The 17,270-nt window shown below is 37.7% G+C and overlaps 1 protein-coding gene across 5 annotated transcripts in view; it reads right to left on the bottom strand.

The window, feature by feature from the left end:
* Positions 1–17,270, bottom strand: part of MSH3 (mutS homolog 3) — a 223,575-nt gene that overhangs the window by 62,018 nt on the left and 144,287 nt on the right. For all 5 annotated transcript variants that reach the window (XR_012413790.1, XR_012413791.1, XM_005557283.5 and 2 more), the window contains one exon: positions 4,604–4,761. Coding sequence is in view for 3 of the 5 variants with exons in the window: in XM_005557283.5 (XP_005557340.2) it covers positions 4,604–4,761 (158 nt within the window). In the remaining 2 variants the exon portion in view is untranslated. The remainder of the gene's footprint in view (positions 1–4,603; positions 4,762–17,270) is intronic.

The following is a 17,270-nucleotide window of genomic DNA, read 5'->3' as shown; positions in this document are numbered from 1 at the left end:
CCTACAGTTTCCCACAGTCTAGATTTTGCTGACAGTATCCCCATGGTGGTGTTCAACATGTTCCTCTATTCTCTTTTTCTCTTGTAAATTGATATCTAGATCTAGAGGTCTGAACAGTTTCAGTTTGATTTTTTTTTTTTTTTTTTTTTTTTAAAGATACAGTCTCCCTCTGTTGCCTAGGCTAGAGTGTAGTGGTGTGATCTTGGCTCACTGCAACCTCCATCTCCCTGGTTCAAGCAATTCTCCTGCCTCAGACTCTGGAGTAGCTGGGATTACAGGTGCTAACCACCACACCTGGCTATTTTTTACATTTTTTAGTAGAGACGGGTTTCACTATGTTGGCCATGATTGGCCAGGCTGGTCTTGAACTCCTAACCTCAGATGATCCACTCGCCTTGGCCTCCCAAAGTGCTGGGATTACAAGCCTGAGCCACTGCGCCCGACTATTCGGTTTGATTTTTTTGGGCCAGAAGACATCATAAGTTGTCACAAACTTTTACCTAATGTCTGATTGTCTGTTCTTTGGTGACATTAGCAGCCATTTCTGATTATTACTTAAATCTGTTATCACATCGGGGTTGCAAAAGGATGATACTCTAATTCTTATTCCTGCTTTGTTTATTAGCTGGAACATTTCTATAAAGAGAAACTTCCCCCTGTTACCTATTTGAAAAGATAGGATACCTGCTTGGATCTTTCTCTTTTTCAGTTTTCATCCTCCAAAGTGACTAATGATATTTTTATTTTAAATATCATTAGGATTCATTCTAGGATCCTCCAAAGGTGATCAATTAATTTTTTGTTTTTTTTAGAATCATAAATTCTTGGGTATAACACATCCCACTGGATATCCTATTGAAATACGTTCAAGTCTACCATTTGAAAACAAAACAAGCCCCTCACTGGATCCCTCCTGCCTTCTTCCTGGCCAGCCTTCGCAGTATCACCTGTACTAACACCCTCTACTTCCTGACCTCTAACTCACTCTTTAGCTCTCTTTTAACTGGAGTGTGGCCCCACCACTCCGCGAAAGCAGTTCCTGCTAAGGTCATTAGTGACAGTTATTTTGCTAAGACCAAAGGTGACTTTTCAGGTTTCACCTCACCTAACCTTTCAGCACTGCTGACCACTTCTTTTCTTCTTGAAGCACTCTTTTCCCTTGCTCCCGTGACACTGTAATGTCCTGTTTTTTCTCCTGCTTCTCTGGCTACACTTCTTTTGTTGGTTTTCAATCTTAACTTCTTACTCAACTATGAAATCTCAGCAGTTTTAAGGTTCAGTCTCAGAATATTAATCTTCTCCACTATACTCTCTGTCAAAATGATCTCATCCACACCCAATCATGTACACAAAAATGTCTCACAACAAATTTACATCTTTACCTTTGATCTCTGTCTCTGAAATCTAAACTTTATATCCACTGCCTACTACATAATAGCTCCCTTTGAATGTCTCAGAATAATTCTACTTATTGTATACAAAGATAAAGTCAGAATCTATGAAAAAACATCATCCTCTTCTAGCAAATGCCAGCATTTACCATTCAGAAGCACAAACTCAATGTCATCTCTGACAACTCCATGTATCTCAGCTGCCATACCCCCATCTATCACCAAGTCCTGGTGATTTATTTCCCAAATATATTTCAAATATGACTCCTTTCCACTTAAACTAGCACTACAAACTTAATCCAAGCTACTGATCCTCTCACCAGGACCACCAAAAGAGCCTGCTCTTTGGGTTCCTCTGATCTACTTGGTTTTTTCTCCAGACGTTCTTTACAGTGTAACCAATGCAGACATAATCATGCAAAATCCTGGTTAAAATTCTTCAACAGTTTACCATGGCTCTTAGGATAAACTCCTAACATGGCTATGCTTCACCTAGAATCTTGCTCTCCTGGAGGACCAGCCTTCACTCATTGTCTACGTTTTTTATGCTAAAGGACTTTTGCACATGATCTCTCTGAAATGTTCTTCCTTCCTTCTTACACTCATCCTTCAGATAGGCACTCAAAAGTTACTTGCTAAGGGAAGCCTTCCCCTGACGCCCCCAATCAGGTCATATCCCAGGATCACAGCCTAACCCAGCATCTTGCATATAGCCTTCATAGACTTGTCATAGCTGCAGTTTCACATTTCTGCATGTGATTATTTGGTTAATGCTGATTTTCTCCACTAGGTAGCTTTCATGAAATCAAAAACTGTGGTTCCTTTGTATTCTCAGTGACTGCCATATGTTAGGTATTCATTTAGTATATGCTGGATGAATGAATAAATGCTCCAATTTCTTGAAATTAGCATAGTTTAGCACGCTTAGACATGTACTCGCTGAACGTACTTTACATAAAGTACTCTATATAAGGTGCACATAACAGTGCCTGTACCTTGATAAGAATATTACACTAATATTGTAAAGATATCATAAAGTTTAGCTGTTACTATTATTACTGATTTCACACCCTATGACAGAAACTATTTTCTGATTACCACTGATTGTATTCCCAATTACTGTGCTTAACTCTATTTAAAAGCTGGACAAAAACCACCTTCTTATTTTCTGTTTTCTTTGCAACTACGGCCATGAGACATACTTCTGGTCACTGAAATGTAAGTTTTCTGGGAGGATCCTAAAAACCTACTGATGTCCTAAAACAAAACAAAACAACAACAACAACAAAAACAAACAGAGGGGCAGTGGGGAAAGCTATGGCAGTCCCGTCTCCTTTTTACCTCATGTGAATAGGAATGTGATGCCTGGAGCTGCAGCAGCAATCTTATAACTCTGAGGGAAAGGCCAGTGAAATGGCAGAGCCACTGAAACACCAGAAGCAGCTACCCACCTCCAGCCTTCTCCTTATATGACAAAAATAAACCCTTCTTTTACTTGTATCTACAAACAATCTTGATATTCCGCTCAGTAACAAGATTCCCTTCCAGGTAAATCCCCTTATATTGACCAATACTTTTTTTCTTTTTTTCTCTTTTTTTTTCTTCACTAAATATCTCTGTTACTTTCCTTAATACTGTAACCAAAATAAAATACCTGGTTTGTTTCTCTTATAAAATAGAAAATGAATTACAGCCTTAAGAACTAAAGAAAGACTCTTTAAATTTCTTATTTTGAGTTAAACATATATGGGGATCAGAATAACACCTATTTGGTGACACGGCATCAAACAGAATTCAGGGTACTTTGTTCATTCTCAGATGGAAAATGAAGTTTTAAAGCATTTTAGTGTCTACTCAAGAATATCAATATTAGCATGTGATATATTCTGATTTGATTCCATAGTCAAATATTATATAAATATGTAGCTGGACAACAACTCAGACACTCTATACACAGAGATTGACTATGCACAGAGACTGTATTTACTTTTTAGAAATGTACATGTAAGACATATACACAATGCTTTAAGAACTGATAAATCAGAAGGTGTTAAACAGATTAAACTGTGAATTCTCCTTAGTGAAACCAGGATGTTTCACTCATATTCGTAACATGGCATAAAATTTAGGTTCACACATTGAGGGTAAGACTTAGTTGCATGTAATGTTCGTAGAGTAAAAAGGGATATCAACAAAATGATCTCGGTCCAATGCCTTTTGCAGTTTGTCTCAGGTCTGCACCTAAAATGGGAAGGATGGACTAGTTTTCAGACTGTGCTCTACAAAGCCTAACAGCCAAGTCTCCAAGCCTTCTACCCCTGGAAGACAGAGCAGATCTGTTTTTATCTGTTTAAATATTTATTTTCTATAAAAGGTTTTCTTCAAAATAATAACTCAGCTGGGTGTGGTGGCTCATGCCTGTAATCCCAGCACTTTGGGAGGCCAAGGCGGGCGGCTCACTTGAGGTCAGGAGTTCGAGACTAGCCTGGCCAACTGGCGAAACACTGTCCCTACTAAAAATACAAAAATTAGCCGGGCGTGGTGGCGGGTGCCTGTAATCCCAGCTGCTCGGGAGGCTGAGGCAGGAGAATAGCTTGAACTGGGGAGGTGAAGCTTGCAGTGAACCGAGATAGTGCCACTGCACTCTGGCCTAGGCAACAAGAGCCAAACTCCATCTCAAAAAAAAAAAAAAAAATAATAATAATAATAATAAATAAAATAAAATAAAATAAAAAAGAACTCAATAACTAAAAATAATTTGGAAACTACTGGACAAAATTAACTCCTAAGTTCTTTCTAGTATTATCAGTCATGATAAAAATAGTTTTTTTTTTTGTTTTTTTTTTTGAGACAGGGTCTCACTCTGTTGCCCAGGCTGGAGTGCAATGGTGGGATCTTGGCTCACTGTTGCCTTAACCTCCCCAGCCTCAGGTGATCCTCCCACCTCAGGTTCCTGGCTAATCTTTTGATTTTTTGTCAAGATGGGGTTTTTCCATGTTGCCCAGGCTGCTCTCAAACTCCTAGACTCAAGTGATCCTCTTGCCTTGGTCTCCAAAGTGCTGGGATCACAGGTGTGGGCCACCGTGCCTGACCTTTCCTAAATGCTGAATGCTTTAAGAGCATCTAAATATGTACACAAAAGGAAAATTCATGTGATAATGTGGGCTTGACTTATTTTCAAGAATATATTCAAACTGAATTAACGTACTTACCTTGTGAAAATGCCATCCACAATCCCAATTGTCGCTTCTTCTGCAGGAACATAGGAGCCAATCTGAGCCATGATGGTAATCAATGCAACTTGTTTTATGTAGGAGCTCTTTCCACCCATGTTTGGTCCAGTAATTATCATTACTCTCTCTGAGTCCTCCTAAAAATTAGAAAGGAATTTCACTTACTGTACCAGAAACGTTTTTAGATAATATCCACAATTGTCTCATAAATGGAAAGGCATTAGGCAAAACATTACTTTGCAGCATAAATATCACAAAAGGAAAGTGGTCCTCCAGAATCCAGGATCCTCCCAGAACACTTACATTTCACTGACCAGAACTGTGTCTCATGGCCATAGTTGCAAAGAAAACAGAAAATAGAAGGTGGTTTTTGTCCAGCTTTTAAATAGAGTCCTTCAACCTGAACTGTGTGATACTGCAGAAAAATAAATTCTTAGCAGTACACACAGCTGTTCCTGGGTATTAAAAAGGAAATAAGACCAGAAATGGATAACTGCTATGGCTTTCTCAGTAAGCATTTTTTAATCTGCCTATGTGCATGTTCTACCTATTGCTTACGTTTAAAGTCTATCAATTTTCATTTGTCCATCTTAAAACAATAGGTATTACACATCTAATTGCCCACGGCCCTATTTGGGGTTGGCAGCACATATAATTTTTGGCAGTAATTTTTCAGTTACAGGTAGATGACTATTAAAAGATATTTATAACATCAAATTCTAGACATTGGTTTATCAGCATTTAATTATTTACTAGCATTCACCAGAGCACGTGGAGGAGGCAGAACTATAACTCTTGCAACAACTTAATTTTCTAGAACTTCTCTGTATTGATCAATTATAGTATTTTCCAGGTACACATCCCGCTAAGGGAAATTGTCCAAATACAGCCCTTGGCAGAGGAGTTAGCCCAGGGCATCCATGCTCTGTGCTATGTGAATCCCACCCTTTGGCAATAGCTGCCTGGTCAAGAGTAGCCAAGCCGGTCAAGCATGGTGGCTCACACCTGTAATCTCAGCACTTTGGGAGGCCAAGGAGGTGGATCGCTTGAGGCCAGGAGTTTGAGACCAGGCTGGCCAACATGGCAAAACCCCAACTGTACAAAAATTAGCTGAGTGTGACGATGCCAGTTACTCAGGAGGCTGAGACACAAGAATCGCTTGAATCCAGGAGGTAGAGGTTGCAGTGAGTCAAGATAACGCCACTGCATTCCAGCACGGGTGAAAGTGAGACTCCATCTCAAAAAAAAAAAAAAAAAAAAAAAGCCAGAACCAGCCAATGGGCCTAACATAAAAGCTTCTCAAACTAGGCCAATCAAATAATCTTTTGGGAGTTAACCGAGAATCAGAGAGGTTCAGTTACCTGGTAACTTGAAGAGAGGCTAAAAAGAATCACAGAAATAGGCCACAAGGCACCGGGGATCATGAGTAAGTAGTTATGAGAAAATAAAAGGTATGATGAAAAATTATTTAGACTAGGAGTAAAGAGGATAGTTAGTAATGAAAGGAAGGAAAGATAAAAGCCAAAATGAAGTGAGAAACTTCACATAAACAACTGGGTATCAAAGTAAAGCCTTATAAAGTGTTGCTAATGGGGGATAAAAAGAAAACCTGTTCCATCCCTAAAGCTGTATCGTATTCTAATTCGCTACACATTTCCAGTCTCCCTAATGCCAAACTGTGCTAGAGATCTTTCTCTTCCTGTGTAATTCCTTTTTCTTATGGCACCATATGGCTTTATATTGCACCTAATACATCTCCATTACTTGAAGGAACTTGAGTATATCTGTTTCTTGTGACAGAAAGAGCTTAACACAGTAAGAACCTGGAAAGTAGTTTCATATAAGCAGAATGATAAAACTAATGATAAAAATAAAATGAATTTTACAGAGAGTAAAAAATAAGCATGTCATAAAACAATGATAAAACTAATGATAAAAACAAAATGAATTCTACAGAGATTAAAAAATAAGCCTGTCATAAAATAATCAAATATTGACATGATCAAATATTTTATATCTCTTTAATCTCTTTTTTAATATGTCTTTATCTCCTTTTTTAAAAATCACAAAATGACACAAGAAATAGAAAACCTAACAATCCTATATTTATTAAATTTGTGAAAGCCCACAAGAAAAACTCTAAATGCAGAGAACACCCCTACTGAATTCTTGCAAACATTTAAGAAAGAAATAGCACCAATATTACAAAACTTCTTCTAGTGAACAAGAATTTTTCCCAAATAATTTCAGATTTGGATATCAAGAACATTGATATCCAAACCTGATAAGAACATTACAAGAAAAATTACAGACCAATTTCACCCATAAATATACATGCAAAACTTCTTAACAAACTATTAATAAGTCAATCTAAGGTTATATAAACCACTTAGAGCTTTCGAGAAATACAAAGTTGGTTTAATATTCAAAGGCCAATCAATGTAATTCACCACATTAACAGAATAAAGAAACCATACAATTATCTCCAATAACACAGAGAAAGCATTTGAAAAAATTCAACATTCACTTGTGAAAAAAATGAGGCCGGATGCGGTGGCTCACGCCTTTAAACCCAGCACTTTGGGAGGCTGAGGCGGGTGGATCATGAGGTCAGGAGATTGAGACCATCCTGGCTAACACGGTGAAACCCCGTCTCTACTAAAAATACAAAAATTAGCTGGGCATGGTGGCGGGCGCCTGTAGTCCCAGCTACTCGGGAGGCTGAGGCAGGAGAATGGCGTGAATCCAGGAGGCAGAGCTTGCAGTGAGCTGAGATCGCGCCACTGCACTCCAGCCTGGGTGACAGAGCAAGACTCCATCTCAAAAAAAAAAAAAGAAAAGAAAAGAAAAAAATGCGCAGGAAAGGGAAATAAAAATAAAAGGTATAAGGATTAGAAAGCAAATAATAAAACTCATTATTCCTATACGTCATGATTGTGCTCCCAGAAAATCCAAGGAAATCTTTAAAAACTGAACTTTAGATACAAATTCAGTATTCAAAAACCAACTTTTCCCCTATATTTTAGCAACAAATACAGGTTGAATATCACTTATCCAAAACACTTGGGGACAGAAGTGTTTCCAATTTCAATTTTTTGGATCTTGAAATATTTGCATTCTAAATAAAATCTAAAATGCTCTGAAATCCAAAGCTTTTTGAGCAACAATATGATGCTCAAAGAAAATGCTCATTGGAGCATTTCAGATTTTAGATTTTCAGATTAGGAATGCTCAACCCGTAATTCAAAATAAAACATTTTTAATGATACAATTTACCATAGTATCAAACGAAATCAAATACCTAGGAATAAATCTAACAAAATGAGCAAGACTCTACACAGAAAACTACACAACATTATCGAAAGAAATTAAAGAAGACCTAATTAAGTGAAGGAATATACCATGTTCATGAACTGGATGACTCAATATTATAATGCTATAGTAATTATAGAAGTGTGATTTGGCACAATAATATACATATATAACCAGTGGAACGGAAAGCACAGGAACAGACTGACATGTATACAGTTCCTTGATTTATGACAAAGGTGACATTGCAGCACAGTAGACAAAGTACAGTCTTTTCAACACAGTGTGCTGGGAAGATATGGAGAGCAATTTGGAAATGCCTAGTAAAGTTAAAGATCGTGTACATTGGTCTAGATGACCCAGCAATTCCTCTTTTAAATATCTATCCAAGAAACATACAAGTGCTCAAAAAGGCATGTATAAAACTGTTCACTGTAGTACTGTTTGTATGTATTCATAACTGACAAAAATAGAGATAATCTAATTGTCTATTGTTAGGAAAATAAATAGATCTACTTGTACAATTATTAAAACAATTATTTACAATGCAGAATACTAGGGCTCAGTGAGACATTAATGTATATTTTTTAAAATACACAAAAGATGATTATATGCTGCTAGTATATATATATATGTCAAACAAAAGAATAAAAACCATGCATAAGGATAATAAATAACATCAGGATAATGGTTACCATGTAGATTAAGAGGTGAAGATGGAGAAAAAGGAATAGCAGTTATTTATGTATGACCTTAGCTGTATCTGTAATTTTTTATTTACTTAAAAAAACTCCTAAATATTACAAAACGTCAATCTCTATGACATTTGTGTGATGGGTAAATGGGTGTCTGTTATACTGTTTTCTATACTTTTTCATTGGCTGAAATCATTAAAAATCAAACAAATTTTCTTAGTTATTTCATGGATCACCATCACGAACAATTCAATAACTCCTTACAAACATATTTATGTAATTTACGAATAATTCACATAACTTCCAAATGACATTTTGTTACTTGGACTTCAGAACACTACATACAAATAAAGCAAGAGAGAAAAGTACAAAATGGAAAGTGAAATAATGCAATGCCAGAGAGAATGTAATGTAAGAATGTAATGCCAGAGAGAATACCATACAGAAGGGTTACGTATGTCATGCCAAGGCTCCCTGAACTGTGACAGCATTGTTAAAGGAGCTGTCTCAAACAGGATTACCAAATTCAACAAGCACATGAGAGTGACCAATGGAAATGCAGAAATAGAAATGTTTTTAAATGGTAGTTTAGAAAAGATATGAGAAAAAAAGAAAAACTACACACTTTTTATTTTGTAGAAAACTTAAGCCTTCCAATACCTTGAAAGATAAGAGATTTATACTTACTGTTCAATTTGGCTTTTTCATGCAATGAGAATCAGTAACTTGACAGTGTGTTATTTAAAAGTATTAATTTGGTCAACTAAAATAACTTAATAAATCAGATTTCTAGTGGTAAAGCATATTATAATACTGTTTAGAGTTAGAAGACTGAGGTTCCATTTCTGGCTTAGCCATTGGTTAGATACATTTCATTTCTCATCTGTAAGATTTAATAATAATAGAAATCCTAGCCTTATGTGCATTTTGTAAAGTTTAAAACAATTAAGAAAATATATATGAAATTCCTTTGAAACTATAAATGCTCTAATCATTTTTATAAATCATAAATTCTTAAAAATAAAAGATACCCAAAGTAGCCACATGAAGTCCCAATGCCCTATAAATGAATTAACTGAAAAAGAAGAAATGAACTAAAACAAATGAAAATACATTTGGCTTGGGCCAAAGTCAGATGTGAAACTTATTTGAAGGCCTTGATGAGTAAAACAATGTGTGTGGCATTTACATGAATAGAAATGTTACTCTCTTTTGAATTTAAATTGTATATACATTGGTGAAAAAGATGTATTACCCAAAGTGAACAAGCAAGTCTGACACTTTCCAATATTTTCAAAAGGAGTAACATTTTTATATTGAACTACATAGAAACTGCTGGCTTTTAAAACTATACAATCGTGTATGTGTTCTTTGAGCATTTTATTTCTCCTGAATTTAATACAGAATGAAGTTTTTAGTTTATTTGAACTTTAGGATTTCAGAACTAATTGATATACAAAAATTAATTCGTTGTATATATAGAAAAAATATCACATAAAAATTTAGACTTCACAGTTCTAATATTTAAACAATGTTTATTTAGCTGGGAAACAGGTTTCTTCCTGACACCATCCACCAGTAAGTGGGGAGTGACTGAGAGAACAAAATGACCCTTAGACAACTTCTTCAACCAGGTCAAGGATAGCTACCAAAAACCTGCAGCAAACACAGGCTTAATGGTGAAATGGTAGAAACCTTTCCTTAGGTCAATCAAGACACTTTTCATGGAGTGTCTTTTCAATCCACATATTCATGGAGGTCCCAGATAGAAAAACATGACAATAAAAAGAAATAAAAAGGCATTAGACAAAACAAAACTGTCATTGTCATTGGCTGCCCACAAGGAAAACCAATCTCTATACAAAGTATTATACATATATAATACAAAGTATTATAATTAATGACAGGATCTCTAGCAAAATGGCTAGATTTAAGATCAAGATGGAAACTCAGCTGTATTTTTGTATAAGAGCAGCAAATAATTATAAGACTATTGTAAAAAAGATATGACCTATATACTAACAAAAAGTACTTAGTAATTAATCTAACAAAAGATGTAAAAATCCTTTATAGAGAACACTTTAAAACTTTACTGAAAGGACTTAAAACCAAAATAAAAATACAGCAGGTCCTCAAATAATGTCATTTCATTCAATGTCATTTTATTACAAAATTAATAAGGAAAAATACATTCCCAGCCAGGGCACTGTTTTTGCACATCCTCCCTATGCCTGTGTGGATTTTCTCTGGGTATTCCAGTTTCCTCCCACATGCCAAAGATGTGCAAGTTAGGTTCACTGGTGTAATAGCCTCGGTCTGAGTGTGTGTGTGTGTGAGTGTGCCCTGTGATGGGATGGCATCCTGTCCAGGACTGGTTCCTGCCTGGTGCCCTGCACTGCCAGGATAGGCTCTGGCTACCTATGACTCTGAAATGGAATAAGTGGGTTGGAAAATGAATGAATACAAATGACTGTCAAGTAAAAATTCATAAGGTATGTGATAATCATACAAATGCATGACAATAAACTGATATAACACAAAAGTGATAAGCAAGTCTGCCATATTGTTTTTGAGCTGCATGGTAGTAGGAGGTGCTTCTTAACAATCTTCACTACACAAACATTTACTCCTTGATTTAACCCACCATCACTATGACCTCTGTCACTCCCTGATTTACCAAAAATTATGTATACAACAATCTTATTTGTTTTTATTAATATTTCTTAAACATATAGCTCATACTTATTTCAATGTTTAATATTAGAAGTGTGTTGGGTATTTAGAAGTTTGATGATGTTTTCTGTGGCCAGAAATATGACATAGGAATTTAACTTTGTTTATAACCATTAGCCTATGGTAAAACTGGTTTCATTATATGTCATTTCACTTAAAGTTGCAGTTATTTCCTTTTTTTTTTTTTTGAAATAGGGTCTTGCTCTGTCACCTGGGCAAGAGTGCAGTGGCGCAAACATGGCTCACTGTGCCTCAACCTTCTGTGCCTCAAGAGATCTTCCTGCCGCAGCCTCCAGAGTAGTTGGGACCACAGGTGGGTGTCATCACATCTGGGTAATTTTTTTGTAGAGATGGGGTCTCCCCATCCCAGGCTGGTCCTGGGCTCAAGTGATCCTCTCACTTCAGCCTCCCAGTGTTCTGGGATTACAGGTGTAAGAGTTCATACCCAGCCAGCAGTTTCCAAGAACCCACTGAGAATGTTAAGTGAGGACTCACTGTATCTACTGTTTTCATGGAGGGACATACTCATATGTTCACATATATATCACAAAGATGTCAACTCCTCCCCAAATGGATCTATAGGGTCAATGCAATTCCGAAAAAAACTCAAATTTTTTCCCCCAATTAACCGAGTAAGTTGATTCTAAAATAAAGAGAGGAGCAAATGCTAAAGAGAAGTCAGAAAGTTCTATTAGAAAAATAGAAGGGGAGAACTTTCCCTACAGATGTAAAAAGTTATTATAATGCTATAGTAAATAAGCTTGTGTGATTCTGGCTTACAGACAAACACTGACTAGTGAAAAGTAAGAGTTCAAAACAGTCCCATAAAAATTTGGAAACTTAATATATGATAAATAATTCCATAAACTGATGGGAAAAGGATGATTTGAAAATTGGTACAAAACAATTGATTACCCATATAGAAAGATATTAGATTCCTAACTTATATCATGCATAAAAATAAATTCTGGGTCAGGCACGGTGGCTCACGCCTGTAATCCCAGCACTTTGGGAGGCTGAGGTGGGTGGACCACCTGAGGTCAGGAGTTCGACAGAAGCCTACCAACATGGAGAAACCCTGCCTCTACCAAAAACACAAAATTAGCCGGGTGTGGTGGCGCATGACTCTAATCCCAGCTACTCGGGAGGCTGAGGTAGGAGAATCACTTGAACCCGGGAGGCAGAGGTTGCGGTGAGCCAAGATCGCGCCACTGCATTCCAGCCTGGGCAACAAGAGCAAAACTCTGTCTCAAAAAATTAATTAATTAATTAATTAATTCTGAGTAGAATGATTAATGACTTAAATTTGAAAATTAAACTTTAAAATGTTGATAAAAAATTATAGGAGAATATGTTTAAGATCTCAGGGATTGAAAGAATTCCTTATTTAAGGCACAACACCATTCACCCATAAAAGGAAGGACTGATACATTCAACTTCATTAAAGTTAAGGCTTTTGTTGTCATCAAAAGGTATCATACTGAGGCCGGGCAGTGGCCCATGCCTGTAATCCCAGCAGTTTGGGAGGCCAAGGCGGGCAGATCACTTGAGGTCAGGAGTTGGAGACCAGCCAGGCCAACATGGTGAAACCCCATCTCTATTAAAAATACAATAATTAGCTCGTGGTGGCGTACACCTGTAGTCCCAGCTCCTCAGGAGGCTGAGGCAGGAGAATCGCCTGAACCCCAGAGGCAAAGGCTGCAGTGAGCCAAGATCGAGCCACTGCACTCCAGCCTGGGCGAAAGAGTAAGACTCCATCTCAAAAAAAGGGAGGGGAGCATCATATTGAAAGTGAAGACAAAAAATTAAGTAATCTCCTTAGACTTATATAGTTACAAAAAATATTAGATTCCTCATCATTTAAAAGTTCTATGATACAAGTTCAATGTAAAGTGTAGAATATCTCAAATTTTCTAATAAATAAATTATAATGTCTATTTCAGTATTTAACTGTGTACATTAGAGGAAATTTAGATGCTTGAAAAGTCAAAAATAGTATTAAGAAGACTTAAGTGTATGGAGAAGTTTTTTCCACCATCCCTTCTAAAATGACTTGCCTGATCACTATGTTTCCCAACCCACATAGCAGTTTTAACGCTCTTGGCTATTTTGGTCTGAGGTTAGGTACCAAGACTACAACTTTTGAGAGCCAGACACTGCTGAAGCAGGCAAGGGAAATACCAACACACTCAGTGCTTTGCTTTGGCATCTACTGAAACACAAAATGTGATGAAAGTTGTTAGACTAGAACAAACTTCAAATAAAAACTTCACTTTCTGGAGATGATGGGTGGATTCCTGTGGGTCTTTTGGCCCAAGATATCAGAAAACAAACATTACAAGGTAAGTTATTCTGTCTTCACTCCTGTGACAGTGACCAAAAAGATCCCTATTGTTGAAGGCTAACAAAGAACAGGACTGCCTAATCATATACATATCATCAAGGTCAAATTAATTACTTCCCTCCCAGAGTTTCATTCACTATTGCCAGGCATGGTGGTATAAACAATGATAGCCCTTCAGGCTGGATTTGCCACCTGCTGACTGTAGATCCTAGGACTTTGAGTGAACTTAGGTGGTAGTCAGACAGTGGTCACTATGGGCCTTGGGTAAGACCCAGTGTTGTGCTGGCTTCAGGTCAGACCTAGTGCAGTCCCAGAGGTGGTGGTCACAGAGGTGCTTGTGTCACCCCTTCCTCAGCTCCAGGTGGCTCAGCAGAAACAGAGAGGCTCCATTTGTCTGAGGGAAAGTAAAGGAAGAGACAAGAGTCTTTGCCTAGAAATCCAGGGAATTCTCCAGAATAGTATGCAAGACCACCAAGGTGGTACCTCTAAGAGTCTACAAGAGCTACAGCATTACTGGGCTTAGGGTGCCCCCTAATGCAGACACAGCTGCAGTGACCACAGATTTAGATCAGAACACCCAAGTCCCTTTGAATACTTGGAAAGCCTTCCCAAGGAGAAGTACAAACAAGCTAGACTGTGAAGGCTACAATAAATACCTAATTCTTCAATGCTCACCGGGTCAGACCTGAATCCAGTGCAACACTGGGTCTCACCCAAGGCCCATGGTGACCACTGTCTGACTACCATCTATGTTCATTTAAAGTCCCAGGGCTCTACATAACCAAAAGAAAGGAAATCAGTATATCGAAGAGATATCTGCACTGCCATGTTTATTGCAGCACTATTCACAATAGCCAAGATTTGGAAGCAAACTAAGTGTACATCAACAGATGAATGGATAAAGAAAATGTGGTACATATACACAACGGACTACCACTCAGCCATAAAAAAGAATAAGATCTGTCATTTGCAACAACATGGATGGAACTGGAGGATATTATGTTAAGTGAAATAAGCCAGCCACAAATTAAAACGATCGAACTCATGGAGATAAAGAGTAGAAGGATGGTTACCAGCGCCTGGGAAGGATGGTAGGTGGTGAAGAGGGTGAATGGTCCCTGGGTACAAACATATAGTTACATACAATGAATAAGATCTAGTATTTGATAGGACAACATGGTCACTATAGTCAACAAAATTTATTGTACATTTAAAAATAACTAAAAGAGTATAACTGGATTGTCTGTAACATAAAGGATAAATGCCTGAGGTGATGGATACCCCAGTTGCCCTCATATGAGGGTAACATTATTACACATTCTGTGTCTGTATCAAAACATCTCATGCTACCCATAAACATATACACCTACTATGTGCTCCCCATTTTTTTTTTTTTTAAAGAATCAATTCCATGAGGTACCATGGCAGGATTATTCATGACAGCAAAGAGTAGGTAAAACAGTGAAACTTTTAGGGCAATTATGGTATATCCATATTGTTGAAAACCATGAAGCCATTACAAATTACCTTAAGACTTTTTAAGAATATAGGAAAATATTCATGTTATAATATTAACTAAAAAGGCAGGATATAAAAAATTTTTGTATAAAAAATGGCTATTTTTTTTTAAAAATTGCAAAGAAAGACAAAGGAAACATTTCAAAATGTTAACAGTGGCTGTCTTTGGAATTAAGGAGCAATTTCCTCCCTTTCTTTGTACTTCGAATCTCAATCTAACACTTATTTGTAAATGGATTCTACAGCAATGAGAATACTAACAACCATTTGTTCATTGAATGCATACTATGTCAAGTATTATACAAAAATTTTCACTGTGGTGTCAATTTCTATGAGAGCCTTGATAAGCAAGAAAGTGACAGAGTGTGAAAATAAAAGTATAAATATGAATAAAGAATTGGCCCACAAGTCAAGAAAGGTGGTTTCTCGTATGGAATTTGGGCAAGCCAATGCACCTCTCTAGGCTTCAGTTTCCTCCCCTCTAAAATCAGGGAGCTGAATTAAATGGTCTCTTACCCTAAACTCAGGTACATTGCTTGAATATGTAGCCCTGGGTGGAATGAAAGAGCAGGAATTAAATTGGCACCAGAGCTCTGTCCCAGATTTGTTTGAAAGATGAGAAGTTGTGGAAATCGTTTGCATGAAGTACCTGGGAAAAGTGGTGCGTGGTGAACCTGGTCAGACTTGGGGATACTGTTGTGGAGACAGATTTTTTCCAGCCCCACTTCCTCACCCCAGGATTTGAGGATGTCAAAGAAGAACTAACTTCAAGGCTTTAGGAGCTAAATGTGTTCAACCCACTAAACTCAAATATTTGTAGGTGACAACATGGTGGCTTTCCTAATAAGCCCTAAGAGACCGCCAGTGGGAGATAAAGTTGTACACCAGGCCCTCTAGTAAACACCAGCGGGAAAAAAGACACGAGACTGAAGAATCAGGAGGTCCTCTAGGTGCATAAAACCGCCTGTCTCCATGCCCACTGCCACTGCCCTGACGTGACTGTAGTGGCTCATGCTGGGTCTTCCTGCTTCTCCTCTGCCCACAATCCACTCTCCATAGGGCAGCCAGAGTGACTGTCATAAAAAGTAAAACAGAACTTGTCTTTTGCTAAAAGCCCTCATCCAGATCCTCAGAGCACTTCTGAGTGTCTAAAGGTCATAGTCTAAAGGCCATGTCTGCCTCCACCATGTTCACTTGGTGCTAGCCAGACTTGATTTCTGCTCTCCTTCCACCTGGCAGAATACAACATGCTCGTTCCTGCCTTAAGGCCTTTCTACAGGTCTACACTCAAACATCAACTCCCAGGACACACCTTCCTTGGCCACCCAACCTACAGAAGCCCCTCTGCTCTGTCATTCTCTATCACATCAGCCCATTTTATTTTGTTTTAACCTTCTCTGAAATTACCTGAATTTTCTTGCTTGTTTATTATCAATCTCACTGCTAGAAAGTAAGTTCTCATGAGAACAGGAACCGTGTCTTCTAGTTCATCCCCATTGCCTAGAACAAGGCTTGGCACAAAGAAGGCACCCAATAAATAGACCAAAGAGATGAATGTAATACACGAAAGGCATTACAGCGGATATTTCCACCATGTTTACATTTCAAAAACAATCATTTGCATTCTCTATAAAAATCCATCAGGAATATATGACTCCCGTGTTTCCACAGTTCCCAAGATGACACAGTAAGTAAGGAAATGGTCAAGAAATCTCACTCATCTAATGTGTTAATCTCTCTTTTAGCAAGGATCGTGTGTTTTTGAGGCAGCATACATCAAGGGTTCCCAGATATAAAAGACACATAAAATCTATCTACAAGACCAGTTAGTACAAGTAAGTGTTCTAACCAAATAGCCAGAATCCGAAAGTTGGCAATAACCACCTCTCCACCTACTCTGGAGCCCACTGGGAATGAGAGCAAACAAAAGCTGAAGTATCGTGCTGAAGGGACTATGTTTCTGGATAAGCACTAGAGAGGACTGCCTTGGTGAACCTATGGAGAGACTAGAAGTACATTCTTTTAAGTGTTCACTTTAGTATTGGCA

This window comes from Macaca fascicularis, chromosome 6 (assembly GCF_037993035.2).
Source record: "Macaca fascicularis isolate 582-1 chromosome 6, T2T-MFA8v1.1".
In the NCBI taxonomy this organism is placed as follows: Eukaryota; Metazoa; Chordata; class Mammalia; order Primates; family Cercopithecidae; genus Macaca; species Macaca fascicularis.
Note: the sequence above shows the minus strand (reverse complement) of the source record. Positions and strands in the feature narration are given on the sequence as shown.